The following is a 24,295-nucleotide window of genomic DNA, read 5'->3' on the forward strand; positions in this document are numbered from 1 at the left end:
TGATAGTTACGCTATTTTAGAAAATAATATCATAGCACCGAGTCACAGGATTGTTACATTATTATAGAAAATAATATCAAAATACCAAGTAACATAATAGTTACGCTTTTGTAGAAAATAATTTCAAAGTACCAAGTCACATGATAGTTACGCTTTTGTAGAAAATAATTTCAAAGTACCATGTCACATGATAGTTACGCTTTTGTAGAAAATAATTTCAAAGTACCAAGTCAAATGATAGTTACGCTTTTGTAGAAAATAATTTCAAAGGACCACGTCACATGATAGTTACGCTATTGTAGAAAATAATTTCAAAGTACCAAGTCACATGATAGTTACGCTATTGTAGAAAATAATTTCAAAGTACCATGTCACATGATAGTTAAGCTTTTGTAGAAAATAATTTCAAAGTACCAAATCACATGATAGTTACGCTATTGTAGAAAATAATTTCAAATTGCCAAGTAACATGATAGTTAATATTTTTAATAAAATAATTTTAAAGTACCAATTCAAATTATAGTTAAGCTATTGTATAAAATAATTTAAAATTACAAAGTCACATTATAGTTACGTTATTGTAGAAAATAATTTCAAAGTACCTAGTGACATGATAGTTACGCTTTTGTAGAAAATAATTTCGAAGTACCAAATCACATTATAGTTACGTTATTATAGAAAATAATTTCAAAGTACCATGTTACATGATAGTTACGCTATTATAGAAAATAATTTCAAAATACCAAGTCACATGATAGTTACGCTATTGTAGAAAATAATTTCAAAGTACCAAGTCACATGATCGTTACGCTATTATAGAAAATAATTTCAAAGTACAAAGTCGCGTGATAGTTACTTGATTATAGAAAATCATTTCAAAGTACCAAGTCACATGATAGTTACGCTTTTATAGAAAATAATTTCAAAGTACCAAATCACATGATAGTTACGCTATTATAGAAAATAATTCTAAAGTACCAAGTCAAATGATAGTTACGCTATTGTAGAAAATAATTGCAAAGTACCATGTCACATGATAGTTACGCTATTATAGAAAATAATTTCAAAGTACCAAGTTACTTGATAGTTACGCTATTGTAGAAAATAATTTCAAAGTACCAAGTCACATGATAGTTACGCTATTATAAAAAATAATTTCAAAGTACCAAGTCACATGATAGTTACGCTATTATAGAAAATAAATGCAAAGAACCAAGTCACATGATAGTTACACTCTTATAGAAAATAATTTCAAAGTACCAAGTCACATTATATATACGTTATTATAGAAAATAATTTCAAAGTACCAAGTCACATGACAGTTACGCTATTGTAGAAAATAATTTCAAAGTACCAAGTCACTTTGATAGTTACACTTTTGTAGAAAATAATTTCAAAGTACCAAGTCAAATGATAGTTACGCTATTATAGAAAATAATTTCAAAGTACCAAGTCACATGATAGTTACACTTTCATAGAAAATAATTTCAAAGTACCAAGTCACATGATAGTTACGCTGTTGTAGAAAATAATTTCAAAGTACAAAGTCACATGATAGTTACGCTATTGTAGAAAACAATTTCAAAGTAACAAGTTACATGATAGTTACGCTCTTGTAGAAAATAATTTCAAAGTACCAAGTCACATGATAGTTACGTCATTATAGAAAATATTTTCAATATACCATGTCACATGATAGTTACGCTATTAGAGAATAATTTCAAAGTACCAAGTCACGTGTGTGTGTGTGTGTGTGGTCTATCGACCTAGTGGTACTAAAATGTCGTAAGAGGGCTCATTTGACTGGAAATTAAATTTTTATGTAACGATTTCTTCAAATAATATCAAGAGGATTTGTTTTTTACACTGCTCACAGTGTAGAATGTGCTAGTAAAATTTTGTTTCAAAATATTTTTGGCCTATTGACCTAGTGGTACTAAAATATCGTAAGAGGGCTCATTTGACTGGAAATTAAAAGTTCTAGTGTCATTTTTAAGTGACCAAAAAGATTGGATGGTAACTACGCTGCCTCTCACGCCTCTTTTTTCCGTAATTGTGCAGACAAAATTTGACACGACACACAAACAGAGTCATAGTGAGAGAGAGATCGAAAAAGTTGGGTTGATCTATGTTAACTTAGAGTGGGGCGCCACTCTAAGTGAACCTAGATAAACCCAACATTTTGGATATCTCTCACTATGACTCTGTTTGTGTGTCTTGTCAAATTTTGTCTGCACGATTACGGAAAAAAGAGGCGTGAAAGGCAGCGTAGTTACCATCCAATATTTTTGGTTACTTAAAAATGGCACTAGAACTTTTAATTTCCAGTCAAATGAGCCCTCTTACGATATTTTAGTACCACTAGGTCGATAGGCCAAAAATATTTTGAAACAAAATTTTAGTAGCACATTCTACACTGTGAGCAGTGTAAAAAACAAATCCTCTTGATATTATTTGAAGAAATCGTTACATAAAAATTTAATTTCCAGTCAAATGAGCCCTCTTACGATATTTTAGTACCACTAGGTCGATAGACCACACACACACACACAAAAACACACGTGACTTGGTACTTTGAAATTATTTTCTACAATAGCGTAACTATCATGTGACTTGGTACTTTGAAATTATTTTCAATAATAGCGTAACTATCATGTGACTTGGTACTTTGAAATCATTTTATACAATAGTGTAACTATCGAGTGACTTGGTACTTTGAAATTATATTTCTAAAATAGCGTAACTATCATGTGACTTGGTACTTTGAAATTATTTTCTATAATAGCTTAACTATCATGTGACTTGGTACTTTGAAATTAGTTTATACAAAAGTGTAATTATCCAGTGACATTGTAATTTGAAAATATATTATATAGTAGCGTAACTATAATGTGACTATGTCCATAGAAATTAAATAAAAAAAAACATAAAAAAACAATATACATTGAAAAATTAAAAACAAAAAAACAATAGATTACATCTCATGTGACTTGTTACTTTGATATGATTTTATATAATAACGTAACAATCATTTGACTTGGTACTTCGAAATTATTTTCTATAAGAGCATAACTATCATGTGACTTGGTACTTTGAAATTATTTTCTATAATAGCGTAACTATCATGTGACTTGGTACTTTGAAATTATTTTCTATAATAGCGTAACTATCATGTGACTTGGTACTTTGAAATTATTTTCTACAAAAGCGTAACTATCATGTGACTTGGTACTTTGAAATTATTTTTTACAATAACGTAAATATCATGTCACATGGTACTTTGAAATTATTTTCTACAATGGCGTAACTATCATGTGACTTGGTGCTTTTAAATTATTTTCTACAATAGCTTAACTATCATGTAGTCTTGGTACTTTGAAATTATTTTCTATAAAAACGTAACTATCATGCGACTTGGTACTTTGAATTTATTTTCTATATTAGCGTAACTATCATGTGACTTGGTACTTTAAAATTATTTTCTGCAATAGCGTAACTATCATATGACTTGGTACTTTGAAATTATTTTCTACTAAAGCATAACTATCAGGTGACTTGGTACTTTGAAATTATTTTCTACAATAGCGAAACTATCATGTGACTTGGTACTCTGAAATTATTTTCTATAATAACGTAACTATAATGTGATTTGGTACTTTGAAATTATTTTCTGCAAAAGCGTAACTATCACGTGACTTGGTACTTTGAAATTATTTTCTACAATAACGTAACTATAATGTGACTTGGTACTTTGAAATTATTTTCTAAAAAAGCGTAACTATCATGTGACTTGGTACTTTGAAATTATTTTATACAAAAGCGTAACTATCATGTGAAATGGTACTTTGAAATTAATTTCTAAAAAACGCGGAACTATCATGTGACTTTGTACCTTGAAATTATTTTCTACAAGAGCGTAACTATCATGTGACTTGGTATTTTGAAATTATTTTTTACAATAGACTAAACATCTTATGACTTTGTATTTTGAAATTATTTTCTACAAGAGTGGAACTATCATTTAAGTTCGTACTTTGAAATTTTTTTCTACATTAGCGTAACTATCATGTGACTTGGTACTTTGAAATTATTTTCTACAAAAGCGTAACTATCATGTGACTTGGTACTTTGAAATTATTTTCTACAAAAACGTAACTATCATGTGACATGGTACTTTGAAATTATTTTCTACAAAAGCGTAACTATCATGTGACTTGGTACTTTGAAATTATTTTCTACAAAAGCGTAACTATCATGAGACATGGTACTTTGAAATTATTTTCTACAAAAGCGTAACTATCATGTGACTTGGTACTTTAAAATTATTTTCTACAATAGCGTAACTATAATGTGACTTGGTACTTTGAAATTATTTTCTACAATAGTGTAACTATCATGTGACTTGGTATTTTGAAATTATTTTCTACAAAAGCGTAACTATCATGTGACATGGTACTTTAAAATTAATTTCTACAAAAGCGTAACTATCATGTGACTTGGTACTTTGAAATTATTTTCTACAATAGCGTAACTATTATGTGACTTGGTACTTTGAAATTATTTTCTACAATAGCGTAACTATTATATAACTTGGCACTTTGAAATTATTTTATACAATAGAGTAAATATAATGTGACTTGGTACTTTGAAATTATTTGCTACAAAAGTGTAACTATCATGTGACTTGGTAGTTTGAAATTATTTTCTACAATAGCGTAACTATAATGTGACTTGGTACTTTGAAATTATTTTCTACAATAGTGTAACTATCATGTGACTTGATACTTTGAAACTATTTTCTACAATAACGTAACTATAATGTGACTTGGTACTTTGAAATTATTTTCTAAAATAACGTAACTATCATTTGACTTGGTACTTTGAAATTATTTTCTACAATAGCTCGTGTTAAACAAAAAAAAACAACAAAGGAATTATTTACTGACCTTTAGTTGTTGTGATTTTAAAAGTTCCGCTTTTATTTCAGCCAATCGTGTTTTAACAAAAAAAAAACAAAGGAACTATTTACTGACCTTGAGTTGTGATTTTAAGACTTCCCTTTTTATTTCAGCCAATTGTGTTTAACAAAAAAAAAAAAAAAAAAAAAAAAAAAAAAAAAAAAAAAAAAACTTTTCGGACATTTCTTGTTGAAACTTTATTTTCAACTAATTCATCCGGGTTTTCGAAAGCAATTCATGCCAGAGTACAGCACTATAACTAGTCTAAGACATCCACTCTGTCTTCGCTCCATCCCCCAAAAAATACTTTTCAGACATTTCTTGTTAAAACTTTATTTTCAAATAATTAATACTGGTTTTTCTAAATCAATTCATGCCAGAGTACAGCACTATAAATAGTCTAAGACATCCCCTCTGTCATTGCACCCACCCCCACAAAAAATACTTTTCAGACATTTCTTTTTAAAACTTTATTTAGACTAATTCATCCGGGTTTTCGAAAGCAATTCATGCCAGAGTACCGCACGATATCTAGTCTAAGACATCCACTCTGTCATCGCCCCCACCCCCCAAAAAAATACTTTCCAGACATTTCTTGTTAAAACTTTATTTCAACTAATTCATCCGGGTTTTCGAAAGCAATTCATGCCAGAGTACAGCACTATAACTAGTCTAAGACATCCACTCTGTCATCGCCTCCCACCCCAATAAAAAAATACTTTTCAGACATTTCTTGTTAAAACTTTATTTTCAACTAATTCATTTGGGTTTTTCACAAGCAATTCGTACCACAGTACAACACTATCACTAGTCTAAGACATCCACTCTGTCATCGCCCTCACCCCCTCCCCCCCAAAAAAAAATACTTTTCAGACATTTCTTGTTAAAACTTTATTTTCAACTAATTCATCCGGGTTTTCGAAAGCAATTCATGCCAGAGTACAGCACTATAACTAGTCTAAGACATCCACTCCGTCATCGCCCCCACCCCCCAAAAAAAATACTTTTCAGACATTTCTTGTTAAAACTTTATTTTCAACTAATTCATTCGGGTTTTTTCACAAGCAATTCGTTCCACAGTACAGCACTATCACTAGTCTGAGACATCCACTCTGTCATCGCTCCATTCCCCCAAAAAATAATTTTCAGACATTTCTTGTTAAAACTTTTTCTTATGGGGAAGGAGGGGCCTCTGAGCCTTGCCTTTCAGGCAGATCCCGTTTACTTTCGATTTTGAGTATTTTTGGATTTCCCTCCAAAATTGACCTCCCCTCCCCCCTCCTCTTCCCTCAGAAATGGAGGAAGGAGGGGCCTCTGAGCCTTTCCCTTGAGGTAGATCCCATTTATTTTTGATTCTGATTATTTTTGGTTTTCCCTCCAAAATTGACCCCCCCTCCCCCCTGCTCTCATAATAGGTGGAATGAAGGGCCTCTGAGCCGTCCCCGTGAGGTAGATCCCATTTATTTTCGATTCTGAGTATTTTTGATTTTCCGTCCAAAATCGACCCCCCCCCCTCCCCTGCCCTCAGAAACGGGGGAACGAAGGGCCTCTGAGCCTTCCCCTTGAGGCAGATCCCATTAATTTTCGATTTTGAGTATTTTTGGTTTTCCCTCCAAAATTGACCCCCCCCCTCCCTGCCCTCAAAAATGGGGGAAGGAGGGGCCTCTGAGTCTTGCCCTTTAGGTAGATCCCATTTATTTTCAATTCTGAGTATTTTTGGTTTCCCCTCCAAAATTGACCCCCCCCCCCTCCCCTGCTCTCAGAAACGGGTGAACGAAGGGCCTCTGAGCCTTCCCCTTGAGGCAGATCCCATTTATTTTCGATTCTGAGTATTTTTTCATGCCCGAGTACAGCACTATCACTAGTCTGAGACATCCAATCTGTCATCACTCCATCCCCCCCCAAAAAAATACTTTTCAGACATTTCTTGCTAAAACTTTTTCTGAGGGGGAAGGAGGGGCCTCTAAGCCTTGCCCTTGAGGCAGATCCCGTTTATTTTCGATTCTGAGTATTTTTTTTTTTCCTTCAAAAATTGACCCCCCCCCCCCTCCCCTGCCCTCAGAAATGGAGGAATGAAGGGCCTCTGAGCCTTCCCCTTGAGGCAGATCCCATTTATTTTCGATTCTGAGTATTTTTGGTTTTCCCTCCAAAATTGACCCCCCCCATCCTCTGCCCTCAGAAATGGGAGAACGAAGGGTCTCTGAGCCTTGCCCCTTGAGGCAGATCCCATTTATTTTCGATTTTGAGTATTTTTGGTTTTCCCTCAAAAATTGACCCCCAACCCCTCCTCCCCTGCCCTCAGGAATGGGGGAACGAAGGGCCTCTGAGCCTTCCCCTTGAGGCAGATCCCATTTATTTTCGATTCTGAGTATGTTTGGTTTTCCCTCCAAAATTGACCCCCCCTCCCCCTGCCCTTAGAAATGGGGAAATGAAGGGCCTCTGAACCTCCCCCTTGAGGCAGATCCCATTTATTTTCATTTCTGAGTTTTTTTGGTTTTTCCTCCAAAATTGACCCCCCCCCTCCCCTGCCCTCAGGAATGGGAGAACGAAGGGCCTCTGAGCCTTCCCCTTGAGGCAGATCCCATTTATTTTCGATTCTGAGTGTTTTTTGTTTTCCCTCCAAAATTGACCTCCCCCCTGCCCTTAGAAATGGGGAAATGAAGGGCCTCTGAGCCTCCCCCTTGAGGCAGATCCCGTTTATTTTCGATTCTGAGTATTTTTGGTTTTCCCTCCAAAATTGACCCCCCCTCCCCTGCCCTCAGAAATGGGGGAACGAAGGGCCTCTGAGCCTTCCCCTTGAGGCAGATCAGTCATTATTTTAGAGTCTGAGTATTTTTGATTTTCCCTCCAAAATTGACCCCCCCTCCCCTTCCCTCAGAAATGGGGGAACGAAGGGAACGTTAAACTATTTTAAACTGACAACACTGTCCAAAAATCACATGTGTATTATGCAGTACACAATCACCCCATCTCCCCCAAAACACTTTTCAGCCATTTCTAGTTAAAAATTTTTATTCCAATTCACAAATCTCATTACCCTTTTTTTAAATGTCGATCAAACAATTCTGATTGTAGTGTCCAAGTTTTTAATAACAAAGCCTACACATATGTACACACTATGCTTTCAAAAAACCAGTCTGGTTGAAAAACTTGGGAGTTGAAACAAATTTACGCGGGGAATCCCCCGTTCATACTGTTATCTTTTTTGCAATGTTTAGGAACAGGCGGGGAATCCCCACTCGTTTGGAATGGTACCAACAAGACATAAGCAAATAGCACATAGTTTTATAACGTGTTTAATCACGTGTAGTTTTAAGAATGTGTATGTGAACTCATGACCTACATTCATTGTGTAATTGACGACAAAAACAGAAAAAAAACCTCTTTGAGGACATTATACACTGCCAAATAACCGCTGGCTGTAGACTATGCCTTGGAAAGCTACCATGAAACGTAAAGGCTGCAAATAACATAAGAATTGCTATACAGGCAGGCGGCAGAAATAGTACCTTGGTTACTACTCCTTAAATCCCTCCACCTACGCACAATAATGGGCTGGACACTGAAACTTCCCTCTTCTACATACGATCCTGTGCAGAATGCTATTTGATTTTGAATGAACTAGTTGAATTTAATAGTAAAAAATAATAATAATGGATTACATACTATTGTGACTCTTTGCGTAACGATAGTATAAATGCAGAATTGCTAATGTATATTGCAAACATTTACAATGGAAGAATCCTCAAGGGATAGGCGGTGCTAATTTATGTAGCAACTGTTTCCGCTGCACTGATGAGCAAAATAATTGACCAATTATAAGAAAAGGAATACAATCTGAGAGGCTGGAGTAGATTCATACACTGAAATTTCTGTATGTGGTCAATAACAAAAAAAATATTTGATAACTTGAATAAAAAGTGCTAAGAAATTCAGAAACAATTGAAATTTCAAAGGGAGAGATCCTTCCCTCTGCATATGAGAATGGGCTGGGTAGTGAAACTTCCTTCCTCTGCATATGAGCCTGTGAAGAATACTATTTGATTTTGAACGAGATAGCTGAATTAATTAGTAATAATAATAATAATAATGGATTGCATACCATTATTACTCCTTACATAACGATACTATAAATATAGATTTGCTATAGTATATTGCAAACGTTTACAATTAAGTTGGCTTCTGTAAGCCCTCCTGTTACAATAGAGAAGGAGAGGCTATATGCCTGTTTTTTCATAAACAGATGATGAAAGACACAATTTCTTAAATGTTTATAACCGAACCATGGCTTTTGTTTTTCTTTCACAATTTGTGTGTCAAATTTATAAGGGTTCAAGTTATAAGACTTGTTTTACGATAAATGTTTAAGCACATGGAAAACTTCTCATGGGGGTAAGAGGATGGAAATTTTTAGACCCCTTACTAGCCAAGGTCATTCCTTAAGGCACTTGGAAGAGCAATGAACTCTTGTGAAAATGATTTTTCCTGACCTTGAGTGTTAGTTGTGTAATAATTTAGCCCTTAGGAATTCTTGAAACTTAATGAACTCTGAACAAACTCGGTAATGACGATTCTCTAATTTCCCTGGCCTTGAGTACTAGTTATATATATATATATATATATATATATATATATATATATATATATATATATATATATATATATATATATATATATATATATATATATATATACTATGAATTAATATTTGAAAGTTGACTATGAAGTAATATTTGAATTTGTTTTCTTAGCGATGAATGAAAAGTTGAAATAAGTCGATATTCAACATTAAAAGCACAGCTAACCGATGGTATGCACCAGTACAATTTACTAACAAACAGGGTTAGTAGGAACGACCAATAATACTGACTTTGTCCAGAGTGACATTGCTGCAGTGTGTGATTTTATGAATAATAAAGTTGAATTTTTGAAGAGGGATATTACTACGGATAAGTTACTTTTGAAAAAGTGTAAGGAGGATATCCATCTTTTAAGTTTGGATTTTTTAAGTATTTAAGCAAATCTCACACGAATTAAATCGAAAAAGTGGGAATGAGAAGATTTCCGGATAGAGAATACAGTTATGCTGAAGAAAGGCCGTTCAAATGTGATTATTTTTGGAAAAGGGTCTTATTTTCCATGATTTTTTCCAGCATATGGGACTATTTATTAAATAAAGTTAAACAATCAAAAGTCTTTGGAGAAAAATTTGAAAACAGTTATAAAAGAAAAAAATTCGGTAGAAGAAGGGTCTTATCCATTCTTGCGGGAACACCAAGTTACCAATAATTTTCAATAAAAAGAAGGGAATAAACCGGAGGAGGGAAGTCTCGTGCAGTTGACAGATTTTACTAGCAATAGCATAACGAAACGCGGAGTCAAGGAAACAATAGAAAAAAACTAGGAAGATGGAGAAGCAGAGGGGAATTTGGAAAGAAGAATCTTTTTACTAATTGAATCGTAAATGACGCCTTTTTGTGTTTCGGTGTGCCCGAGCACACGGTCTTCGTAGGAGATTAGTATGCAGAAAGTAAAAACTTTTCTGAAGGAAGTCCAAGAAAAATTTCACGTCTTTTTTAAATATGTCAACAAGATGTATTTATCACACGTGTTATCTCACGGGTATGACGTGTATGATGTATTTATCACACGTTTTTACTGAAGCAAAGTCAGGGATTTGTCCAGGGTTGAGAAAAAAAGGCCTAGCTAGGGGGAAATTTATATTTTTAACACACACCTTATAGCTGCTTCATTTATAGTTGCAGGCTCCCTAAACAATGTAGATAAAGAGATTGCACTCGTGGTTCATAGAATGTTCTCCTATTCTAACACTACCTTTTGTAGTGTGCTCGGAATTCATTTATTTTGTTTTATTTTGTGATGTAATCCCACATAAATTGTATGCTTCCGTGTGAAGCAAAATAGACTGTACTGCTCATAACCTTGTTTCCAAGTCTTGGGACAGAAGACAATTGATAAGATCGTCAATCAAATGAGGAATATTATGCTGATAGCATTAGTCTATGTGTCTCCTTGAGATGATGGACTTAAAGACACTAAATACATAAAAAAATAAGTTTAAAATAAAGCAAATAAGATTGATAGTTGCGGAAGAACTTAAATTTTACTTCAATCTGACCTGGAACATGTATGAGTTAGAGGAAATATCTGAAGTATTTTATGTGTCATTTTCGTGCTTCCGTATAGTTTTGATGATCTTCTTTAAAACGGTAGGAGGAATTTTAATTTTTTAAATTGCTCATTCCAACTAAATTTGGGGTCAATCTTAATTGGATTATCGCTTTTAATCTATTGATTTATTATTTACTCTTTTAGAATCAATAAGAAATGCAACCCAAGTTTGTAACCATGAAGAGATAATTTTTCCTGAATATCCAGAGTGTTCAGCTCACAATAATTATGGACTCGATTTTCGACTAGAAAACGAAACTGAAATCGAAGTACTGAAGCCATGCCTCTATCTCAGGATTCGTAACGTGAGTAAACTTCAGGATACATATAATCTCTCACATAAAGTATGCCGCTAAGTTTGATCATTTGCCATCAAGCGTTCGTAAATCCGTTTTAATATTCATTAAGAAAAATTGAAGAATTTTTATTTTGTTATCAAATTTTTGCCAAATGATTATTTTTATTTAAGGTATAGAATTTCTGACAAGACTTATTTTTTCTCTTGAAGCCGAAGAACATGATTAAGTTAACAATGGTATCAATTATATTTTTGTGTTTTTTTAGCTACAAAGTTTTTATTTTTAATAGTTCCTTTTAGTTTTTATCCGGTCATGCTGATCATTTCGATTATTGATTTTTATCTAATCTTAGTTATGCAGAAAGTACAAAATATAGCAAATTAAGAAAAGAAAGATAGAAAAGTTATAATCAGAAGGAAACAAGCCTATTTCCTTTATTAGTATTTGATTATGCAGAACCAATGAAAAGAAACCTTACTGGTTTTTATAACGGTCTATAGTGATGGATAAAGGTTAATATAAGAGACTGGCGGACTGTGCTCTTACTTCGACGTCTTATTTCCAAATCCTAGCTTTGCTGTACTGAAGTCACGAGTTGTATAAAAAAAAGAGGCATACCCAACAGTCTATCAGTGCGGTCCACAGCTATTGCGGCAGTTAGGGTAACATATTGCCAAGGAAACTCACCTAACTCGAAAAGATTGGGACTACAAGCGGAATCCAAGCAGAATCTAGAAAAAGAATCCACACAGGATTTTTAAAAGACTGATTCAACTTCCATACTTTGTTTCAAAATTCTATTTGGAATATTTTTGTTTATTCTGACATCTGGCTTGTGAAACGGGCATTAATATTAATTTACTCGGAATATTAAACCAGCGGAGAGTGAAAAATGCCCTTCCAAGTAATTTGGTGTATAAGGATAGTTTTAACTATAATTTAATACTTAAGGAACTTGACAAGGAGAGTAATTGGAAACCGGTTTGTAGTTGCGAGCAATTTTTACCGTATATGAATCAAACTTACGAACATGTTGTAACAGCGGATTTGTCCATTATAAAGCATTTTGATCTTCAAAATATAATGAAGATGGGGGCTAAATTCCGTCTTTCCTACCACATAAGGCAAGCAGGTATTCTTAGTGGATTGAAGAATGATTTAAATTTATTTATTGATAAATGGTGCAAGGAGGAGCAAATTACTTCAGAAAGTTTTCAGAATTAGATGAATTTAATTTTGACTAGTGCGCGAAATAGCATATATAGAATTAATCCAAGTAATTCTGAGAAAAAATCAATATTTTATAATGCAAATATGAAACAAGCAATTGCTAATATACAGAAGGAATTTGTAATTGTACCAGTTGATAAAGCTAGCAATAATTTTGCCATAATTTGTCAGAAACTCTACTGTGGTATTTTATCAAAAGAGTAAAGAACAACCAATACATACGAAAAGGCTCATCTAGAGGAGAATAGTGTAAGTGAAAAAATAGAAGAAAGAATTTAAATAAAAATCAATATTACAATTAATGATATTGATAAAAAGTTTCCTTCCTTATATTGGACGGTAAAATTTCATAAAAATCCACCAAAACCACGTTTTATTGCCGGGGGAGCGAGGTGTCCAACCAGAATTGCGGCCACCTAACTATCTTTAATTTTAGGGAAAATTAGAAATAGAGCAATATTCTAAAGCATATTGCTCTGGAATTAAAAATTTTTCTAACTTTAATCCATATTGGAGTGTTAGTAATTCATTACAAGTGATAGATTCTTTGGCTATTGTTTCAGCTAAAATAGTCGATTCATTTGATTTTACTACTCTATATAATAATCTGTCACTTAATTTAGTATTCGAAAAATTGAAAACGGTCATTAAGAAATCTTTTCTTATGTCTAATATAGGATTTTTGAAAATTGGACACTTTTAATAAAAAAAAGCCCGATGGACGAATCTCTTTAAAAGTACTTTTAGTTCAAGGTTTTATATCTTGGATATGATATATGATTTATTGGAATTGTTCTGTTCTTTACTTTTACAAGGTTTGATGGTAATTTATATAAAAAAATTGTCGGCATTCCTATGGGTGGGAATGCTAGTCCATTTATAGGGGGAGGGTATTTTAAGTCAATTAGAATACGAATATATGATAAATAAAAATAGCTCAAGTAATGTAAAATATTACCTTTCAAATAATAAAAGATATCTGGATGATCTCTTAGTAATAAATTACGCGGAGTTTATTAAGATTTCAAAAAATATTCATCCACAAGAGTTAATTCTGGAGCCTAGCTATGGGACAGGATTCTCTGAATATTTCTTAAATATAAATATTAATATTTCAGATAATAATAAATTAGTTTTTAAAATATTTAAGGAAATGGATGATTTTAATTTTGAAGTAAGTAATTTTCCCTTCCTCGAAATTAATATACATTCAAAATTTACTTATACAGCTTATTATTCCCAATTATTTAGGTATGCAAAAATTTGCAGTAATTACAAAGATTTTAGAAATAGAATGTAAAAGGCTTAGCCAAAAACTGGTCTTAAGATGTTTTTCTGCCAATAAATTTAGTTGGCAGTTTAAAAAATTTAGTTTTCTGTATCATGAACTTTTAGGTAAATATACAAAACATAATAAAGAAATACTGAAAGATATTTAAATATAATTTCTCTTTCACTTTTCTTTTTTTGAATTTTGTATTCGTACATTGTTTCCACTCCAGCTTGAAGGACTTTAAATCTATAAATGGTTTCAGATACCAATAAAACATTTTGTTTTATAACTCACGTCCGGACCATAGTCTTTAATTGTTCCAGAAATGTTTTTGTGTTTCATTGACCCATGGGATTTCATTAAGAATAGAACCAATCTTATTTTGTATGTATTTTTTTTAATAGTTTTACTAGTATGCATTTATTCACAAGTTTTCCCTAACATAAGGATACCATGAAGATCTTATGGTAGACGCTCCACTGTACCGGGTTAAGAAAGTAAAGCGTTGAAACCCGTTAAGGCAGGTGGTATTCCTCTGATGAGCCCTCTATCATGCATCCTAGGGAAAAACTAAGGTAGATAGGCATAGAGTAAGGATAATTCAAATCTTCTATCAGTTCTGGGGACCATTTGAAGGCTATTGAAGCAATATTTTTAAAGTTATTGTTAGATCATCGTCTCGTCGCTTTCAGAAAGGTCACACTGTCCAGCATAAAGACAAAGTAAGTCACACTTGCGGATTCCCGTACAAAAACACTTTCCATTGCAAATGCTTTTACATTTGCAGTTAACGGCGATACGACTTACAGAAATATAAAATGATTCCCCGATGATATTCAACATGTGTTTTTATTGGACGGAAGGTTTTTTAACGATTTTATCCAATGGAATAAGTGCACTTGTAAGTCGTTCAGAGAGTTAAAAGTCAGTGGGATTCTTTCCATAGGCTGCTATTGTTGCTTTTCTTGTCACCTCTATCACTTCCTCTATGTAATTAAATATATTTACGAGGCCAATCTTGACTTTTCTCGTCAACTCCGCCATTTCACTAATAAAATTATATTTTAAAGTTGCTTTAACGAATTTCTTTTTACTCACAGAATATATAAGGCCCACCATGTCAGTGCCACCAAGGTATTGCAGAAGTCCAATACTCTCAGCAAAGTCCCTTGGAAGAGAAAAAGCCTACTCATGGACAGGAAAAATTCGATCAGCAATTTGAGGAATAGTTCCTTCTTTTTATACCCTTCCATAGCTAACAGCAAAAACGAGTTTTGCAAAAGTATCACCAGAATATCGATGTCACTGGCCCGAACAATTACAGAAGCACTTCCATTTATAAAGCTAGAAGCAACATGGACTGTAGTGCGAATATCTGTTTCTTCGTGTGTGATTCCAAGCTCAAGACTAAGAAGAGGTAAAGACTCCATGAATCCTTCTCTGGGATATATCCCAACACTTCGACGAGCAGGGAAACCTCCTGCTAGTATTATGTTAAAGTTCCTACTTGTACTAATAAAATTGCTCCAGAACTCATAAATAAAAGCCACTAAGTTAGCTTTGGCCAAAGAACTTATGAGAATTGATTGCCAGGAATCACCAATTTTGGTGTTTTTCCTAAATTTCGTACTGACCTTCAAACTTTGCTAACCCCTTCGTCTGTATCAACAACTACTGTCTTTTAAGCACACTGGTGAGTCAGTTGGGTCCTTAATTCCACAAATTCCATCATACCGGTCAGAAACCAAATGCAGTTAGCATAGATTTTCTGGGAGCTGACTAGAAATCTTACTCATCAATCTTCTTGAAAAATCTAATAATGTTTCATTCCTTCACCGAATCATAGCCCTTAAGAGTAGCATAAAGTTCAGAATAAGTGAAGACTTCAAATCAACATCAGAAACTGACAAGGGCAAGCCCTAGAATCTAGGCAAGACAGTGCTTCTATCAAGTTTACCAGATCAGACTGTTTTCCTGTTCTTAATCTGAATCCGTTGGATTGGGCTTCAAATAATGCCGGGGAAAACTGGAGGAGTTCATGTTGATTTTTTTTTACCATGTCAGTTGTTGACCCTGTATATTTGACCAACATTCAGCAGAACTGTTTTAACTACTTCTAGTTCTTCTGCAGGGTTGGCAAAAGTACGTTTCACCTTTTGGGTAGGTTTCAAGCAGGTCTTGATGGTTTGAACCTTGATCTTCAAAAAAGCACTAGAATTGCCTTAGATAATTACTTACTGAATACAATCCTATTTTCTCTGCGGAGGCAATCCGTTCCACTGTTTTTGTATCAACAAGTTTACGAAGTGATCACACTCACCAACACCGGTTCATCACACCTAAAAGGATGTATGTGCTCTTTTAAAACACTAGCTGACTTGTCTACGAGGCTACTTGACTTGTGATGGCTTTGCAAAATATTGATGTCAAACTCAGTCACCCCATCCAGTAGTATATACCAAGGTACCACTTTGCTGGGGCCCCCGTACCAAACAGTTTTTTCTGTTAATTTTTGCAGGGTCCTTACACTCTTTGCCGGAGAATAACGCTATTTCAAAAGTTCAGCGTAACTTCAAAGTTCAGTGTCCTTTTTTAGTGTTTAACCAGAAAACCGATGACTCTTTTTAACTGCCAATTATTTTTGTATATATTCAGATTACAAATTTGATTCTCCATCAGTTTTGAATAGTTTATATTAGAGATAGCATTACAGGCATTTTTTGTAAAAAGCATTTTACATGGAAAAAATGGAGCAATTTTTGGTGAGTAAAAAATATTCTCATTATTATATTAAAAAGAAATTGTCATTAAGTTAAGGAAGAAATTCTTTCCTTACACTAGAACTAAGGGTACTTATCTACTTAGAAGCCTGTTGTTTTTAGGAGGTGAAAAAACCTCTAATTCTCTTATAGTTTGAAATTTAAAGTTTGATTTTTTATCGAGATCAATGTGTCTTTTAGATTTTTTTTGAAAAAAGTGCTTAGCTTTCGATCAGCAATTTGGGGTTAGAATAAAATGTTGATTTTTTCATGTATTGATTGTTACAAAAGCATCCTTTTTTATCAAGATCAATGACCCTTTTTGTTAGGGGGTGTTTTTGAAAATACTTCCAGGCCAGGCAAAAAAAAAAATGTCTTTTCATTAAGTTAAGGAAGAAATTATGTCCTTACACTGTGTGTGGCTACCTCTTTTAAAAATGTATTAATTGTTAAAAAAGATTCCTTTTTTTTTATCAAGATCAGTGGCTTTTTTTTTTTAGTAATTTTTTTTAAAATAATTACAGGACCGTATGCATTTAAGGTGTGATTTTTTATCAATATCAGCGACCTTTTTAGGGAATTTTTTTTAAAAAGTGCTTATGTTTATATCATTATTTTTTGATTATAATAAAATTATTATTCTTTTAATTTATTAATTTTTAAAAAAGCTTCCTTTTTTTTAAAGTGTTATTTTTTTTTTTTTTATCAAGATCAGTGTTTTTTTTTTTTAGGGATTTTTTTTTAAAATATTTACAGACCAGTCTGCGTTGAATAATATCTTACTGAACTTTCTTGCGTTAAAAACCCTCCCCCCCCCCCCATTTCCACAAAAATAAAAATTTTTAACTTATAACCCAAATTAATAAATAACATCGTTAGCTTAGCTATACTTTTTATTTAAAGGACCTTATTATCTCATAGGGGGGGATTGACTGAACCATGCTAATTAACTTTTCCAATTCTTAAATTTCTATTTATGTCTACATTTGATTGAAATCTGATAGTTTTACTTGACTGTCACATGCAATTCTTCTCCATATTGTTTAATAAGGAACGCAAATACTGCTTTTAAGTTTGAATTTACAAATACAGTCATGGAAGCATGGACGGAGGAGGGGGGGGGGATTGACTGAGCCATGCTAATTAAATTTTCCACTTCTTAAATTTCTATTTATGTCTACATTTGATTGAAATCTGATAGTTTAAAGAGAAAAAAGGCTGTTATACCAAAGAGTTTAATAATTTCCGACTAAATTGACTTTGAGTTTCACAAAAATGTTCATAACCGCATGATTAGTAACAATTTTACGCTTGAGTATACAAAGAGGAAGCTCACTGAAGGAAGTGTCAGTGACCGGTGATGTAATTACTTCTTTAGTTTACGAGATTTGCGAATTTTTTGAACAGAAATTATTCCGTATATGAATAGCTTTACTTTAATTTTTCCAAGGTAAAAAAAAATGCAAAGAAACGTACCAAAACTTTTTTTTTGTCAAAACTGTTCATGAACGTTCTTTTTCAATTTAAAAAAAATATATATTTATCAACTTTTCGTGTTTGATACTATGGAATTGAATGCCTAACGCCCTCCGTTAATATTCTGAATAAGTAAGAATTAAATTGCGTTATTTTTTCAACTTTTGGGGGTTTGATATTAAAGGGGTAGTACCCTCCCGTAAGCTAAATAGTTTGAAAACTGAAAATGATTTTTATATTATAGAATGTTATTGATCAATCATCGGAGCTTCTTCTTTGTGATGCTAGCACCGATTCTACAGATTGTATTATGGAAGTTCATTACACTGAGGATAGGCTATCATATACTTCAGATGATTTGGTGAGGAGGGGGCCTTCAGGTCGGCTCTGTGTCGAAGATGACGAGCGGTTATATTATGACATGCCCCCACTGGTGAATATACTGATAGTAGAAAATAGTGCTGATGATGATGATGTTCAAGTAATTGAGCCTGACATTGTGTATTTAAAGATTATTATAAATATTGATTTAACCAATAAATAAAGGATTAGAATAATGATTTTATTTAAATAGCATGGACAAAAAAAAATGAAATGGATGATTTCTTAAGAAGAAGAAATAAATTAAATAGCTAACTTCTATTATTTCTCATCTTTTGATATAAAACTTGGCTGTGGACTTATAACCCCCCCCCCCCTCCCCTGCTCTCAGAAGTGGAAGAGTGAAGGGGCTCTGAGTCTTCCCCTTGAGGGAGATTCTGAGTATTTTCGGTTTTCCCTCCAAAATTGACCCCCTCCCTCTCCTGTCCCCCTCAGAACACTTAATGATTCGAATTGTAAGAAGGAACTGAACACACATCACTCCATGTTTATACATTATACACCTTTAATAAATCAAATGATATTAACATTTTAATTACTAAATATCAATATATGTATATTAAACTAACAATGCACATTCACTTGTATTTTTCAGTAAAGTGCAAATTTTGTTCTGGCCTTGGGAAGGCATAGGGGTTTCGCGTCCAACTTATGTTAATTTCTGCTCGTTTTGAGTTTGACTCGATTAATTATTGTAATTTCTGTTCATTTTGGGTTTCATTTATTTATCGATGCTGATTTGTGGCAGTTTCACGATTGGTAGATTATTTGATGTTATTTTTCTAATTTTTTGTTTAATGGAGTTCTTTACTTTTCTTTGAAAAACTTATTTTGTGGAAAAAGTGTTTTTTTTTATTTTTTTATAATTAATAACAAAAATCATTTTGTGGGAACAACTTATGTTTTTGCGAGGAATTTCACCTTTGTAATTAAACCCAGAAAGCGTTTCAAAAAAATTCTTCCCTGGATTTGACATAAATTCGCTGCTTACGCTGAATAACCAAGTAAGCAAATATATCGAAGAAAAGAAGACGCCTGTAAGGGTATTTCAGTCCTTTACGTACACGTAAAGGAACCAAAAGCTTCCCCCAAAAAGAGAATTGTCTAAAATAGTGCACATTTCAACTGGACTCAGAAATACTAAGCTTTAATAGCGTGAATCGTGCTTCAAAAAACTCCGGCTTGCTACAGGATTAATTAAAAATAGGACATTAGCCCAATAAGTTTTATCAAATAGTTCATAGTGTTAAATTGTAATGAAGGAGCGACTTAGCCCAATTGTAACCAAAACTCAAAAATGGAATTTTGATAACAATTGACAAGAATTGGGTTTTTTATGCAGATTGCAAATATATAAATTTCATTACGTTTAATATCATGCCATCAAATGCTCCAAGCCTCAGAAGAAAAAGGGATTTTGAAAACAGGGAGCCTGATTTTCGAAAAAGGGGTGAAACACCCCCCCAAAAATTCAATAAATCTGAATGTAAAGATCAATTACATAATGAAATAAATAAATAAAAAAAAAACTTGCGAATATTTTCATTCTAACTTAAGTTGTAGGAAATAATCGAGTCAAACTCAAAACGAGCAAATCCCCTATGTCTTCCCAATTTAATTTTCTTTCATATGAATACTTTTCATTTTAAACTTAAAATACGCTAAATTCTTGATTTTCATTCTAACTTAACTTGTATGAAATAATCGAGTCAAACTCAAAACGAGCAGAAATTAACATAAGTTGGGTGCAAAATCCCCTTTTCAATTGCTAATTTTCTTTAAAAATTTGGAAAAAAAAACCAATTAGCTGGGATGCCAAATGGATACTTTTAGTGGCTTTTGGACACTTTTTTTACTTTGAAGGACACAGGGACACTATTGAGTCAAAAAAGGCAACTTTTTGAAAAAAAAAGGACACTTTTTTTGGACATTTTCCAAAATCAAAACCAAATAGCTTTATTTTCTTCTTTTTTTTGACTGCTTTTAATTTGTACTTTACTTTTAGGCTTTGGTAACGGCTTACACACACACACACACACACAAACACACACACACACACACACACACACACACACACACACACACACTTTTTACTTTGAAGGACTCAGGGACACTATTGAGTCAAAAAAGGGAACTTTTTGAAAAAAAAGGACACTTTTTTTTGGACATTTTCCAAAATCAAAACCAAATAGCTTTATTTTCTTCTTTTTTTTGACTGCTTTTAATTTGTACTTTACTTTTAGGCTTTGGTAACGGCTTACACACACACACACACACACACACACACACACACACACACACACACTCACACACACACACACACACACACACACACACACACACACACACACACACACACACCACATAGAGACGACAAACACACAGAGACGACACAGATAGAGAGACGACTTACACATAGAGACGACACATACACACAGAGACAACACGCAAGCAGATACGAAACACACAGATACAACACACACACAGATATTAAATACAAAAAGAGACGACACACGCAGACAGAGTACAAAACACACAGACACGACACACACACACACAGACGAGACACACACATAGAGACACAACACACAAAGAGAAGACACACACAAAGATCCCACACACCCACAGAGACGACACACACACACACACAGAGTCCACTCACACACACACACACACACACAGAGGACAAACACACAGAGACGACAGACACGCAGAGAGGACAAACATAGAGACAACACACACACACACAGAGACAACATCCACACAGAGACGACACACACACACAGAGACGACACACTCAAAGTGACGACTTACACAGAGAGACGACACACACACACAGAGACAACACACACACAGAGACTACACAGAGAGAGAGACTACACACACACACACAGACACGACACACACAAAGTGACGACTTACACATAGAGACGACACACAGAGAGACGACAAACACACAGAGACGAGACACATAGAGAGACTACACGCAAACAGAGACAACACACACACACACAGATACGAAACACACAACGCGACGACACACGCACAGAGAGGACACACACATACACACTACACACACACACAGAGACGACACACACATAGACACAACACAGACATAGATATGACACACACACACAAACAAAACACCCACAGAGACGACACACACACACACACACAGAGTCCACTCACACACAGAGACGACAGACACAAAGAGACGAATCACACACAGAGAGGACAAACAGACATAGAGATGACAGACACACAGATACAACACACCCACAGAGAAGACACACACACACACACAGAGTCCACTCACACACAGAGACGACAGACACAAAGAGACGAATCACACACAAAGAGGACAAACACACAGAAACAACACATGCACAGAGACGATACACACACACAGAGTCAACACACACAGAGAGACAGAGAGACACACACACACACACACAGAAATGACAAATACACAGAGAGATGACACACACAAAGAGACGTCATACACACACACACACACAGATACGAAACACACATAGTGACGACATCCACATAGAGACAACACACACACACACACACACACACACACAGACAACATCCACACAGAGACGACACAAACACACACACAGAGACGACACACACACACACAGAGACGACACACTCAAAGTGACGACACACTCAAAGTGACGACTTACACATAGAGATGAAAAGAACACAGACAAGACACACACACACATACACACAGACGACACACACATAGAGACAACACAGACACAGAAACGACACAAACACAGATACGACACGCACACAGAGAGGACAAACACACACAGACGACACACACACAGATACGAAACACCCACAGAGAGGACACTGTCACAGATAAGACACACACACACACACATAGTAAACTAAAAAAGATAGACTAAAAGTACAAAGACACGACACACACACACACACACACACACACACACATACCAAGAGACGACACACAAATAGAGACTCCACACACACAGAGACGACACACACACACAGATACGACAACACATAGAGAGACGACACGCACACAGAGACGACAAACACACAGAGACAACACACACACAGATACGAAACACCCACAGAGAGGACACATGCACAGAGACGACACACACACACACACAGAGTCCACTCAAACAGAGAGAGGACAAACACACAGAGACGACAGACACAAAGAGACGAATCACTTGCCTTTCCTTGGCACCTTTCCAAACGAGCGGGGATCCCCCACTGATTCCTACACATTGCAAAAAAGTGACCAGCACGAAAACTCCACGTTTTCAACCATTGACACGACACACAAACAGAGTCATAGTGAGAGAGATATCCAAAAAGTTGGGGTTAATCTAGGTTCACTTAGAGTGGCGCGCCACTCTAAGTGAACCTAGATTAACCCCAACTTTTGGATATCTCTCACTATGACTCTGTTTGTGTGTCGTGTCAATGGTTGAAAACGTGGAGTTTTCGTGCTGGTCACTTTTGCAATGTGTAGGAATCAGTGGGGAATCCCACTCGTTTGGAAAGGTGCCAGAAAGGCAAGTGATTCGTCTCTTTGTGTCTGTCGTCTCTGTGTGTTTGTCCTCTCTCTGTTCGAGTGGACTCTGTGTGTGTGTGTGTGTCGTCTCTGTGCATTTGTCCTCTCTGTGTGTGTTTCGTATCTGTGTGTGTGTTGTCTCTGTGTGTTTGTCGTCTCTGTGTGCGCGTCGTCTCTCTATTTGTTGTCGTGTCTGTGTTTGTGTTTCGTCTGTGTGTGTGTGTTGTCTCTCTGTGTGTGTCGTCTCTGTGTTTGTATGTGTGTGTGTGTGTGTGTGTGTGTGTGTGTGTGTGTGTGTCGTTTCTGTGTGCTTGTCGTCTCTATGTTTGAGTGGACTCTCTGTGTGTGTGTGTCGTCTCTGTGCATGTGTCCTCTCTGTGGGTGTTTCGTATCTGTGTGTGTGTTGTCTCTGTGTGCGTGTCGTATATGTGTGTGTGTCGTCTCTGTGTCTGTGTTGTCTCTATGTGTGTGTCGTCTCTGTGTATGTGTGTGTGTGTGTCGTTTCTGTGTGCTTGTCGTCTCTATGTGTAAGTCGTCACTTTGAGTGTGTCGTCACTTTGAGTGTGTAGTCTCTGTGTGTGTGTTTGTGTGTGTGTCGTCTCTGTGTGTGTGTTTGTGTGGTCTCTGTGTTGATGTTGTCTGTGTGTGTGTGTGTGTGTGTGTGTGTGTTGTCTCTGTGTGTATGTAGTTACTATGTGTGTTTCTTATCTGTGTGTGTGTGTGTGTGTGTGTCGTCTCTTTGTGTGTGTCATCTCTCTGTGTATTTTTGTTTTCTGTGTGTGTGTGTGTGTGTCTCGTCTCTCTGTGTGTGTGTTGACTCTGTGTGTGTGTATCTTCTCTGTGCATGTGTTGTTTCTGTGTGTTTGTCCTCTCTGTGTGTGATTCGTCTCTTTGTGTCTGTCGTCTCTGTGTGTGAGTGGACTCTGTGTGTGTGTGTGTGTCGTCTCTGTGGGTGTTTTGTATCTGTGTGTCTGTCATCTCTATGTCTGTTTGTCCTCTCTGTGTGTGATTCGTCTCTTTGTGTCTGTCGTCTCTGTGTGTGAGTGGACTCTGTGTGTGTGTGTGTGTGTCGTCTCTGTGGGTGTTGCGTATCTATGTGTCTGACATCTCTATCTCTGTGTTGTCTCTCTGTGTGTGTAGTCTCTGTGTGTGTTTGTCGTGTG

The 24,295-nt window shown here is 35.0% G+C and overlaps 1 protein-coding gene across 1 annotated transcript in view; it reads left to right on the forward strand.

Annotated features, from left to right (window-relative positions):
• The window catches only part of LOC148952406 (uncharacterized), a 109,537-nt gene that overhangs the window by 30,699 nt on the left and 54,543 nt on the right, over window positions 1-24,295 (forward strand). The window contains exon 2 of the mRNA XM_089089863.1: window positions 11,295-11,455. Within this exon, the coding sequence (XP_088945989.1) occupies window positions 11,295-11,455 (161 nt within the window). The remainder of the gene's footprint in view (window positions 1-11,294; window positions 11,456-24,295) is intronic.

Source organism: Artemia sp. Qi Xiang Cuo, chromosome 5, assembly GCF_049724085.1.
Source record: "Artemia sp. Qi Xiang Cuo chromosome 5, ASM4972408v1, whole genome shotgun sequence".
Classification (NCBI taxonomy): domain Eukaryota; kingdom Metazoa; phylum Arthropoda; class Branchiopoda; order Anostraca; family Artemiidae; genus Artemia; species Artemia sp. Qi Xiang Cuo.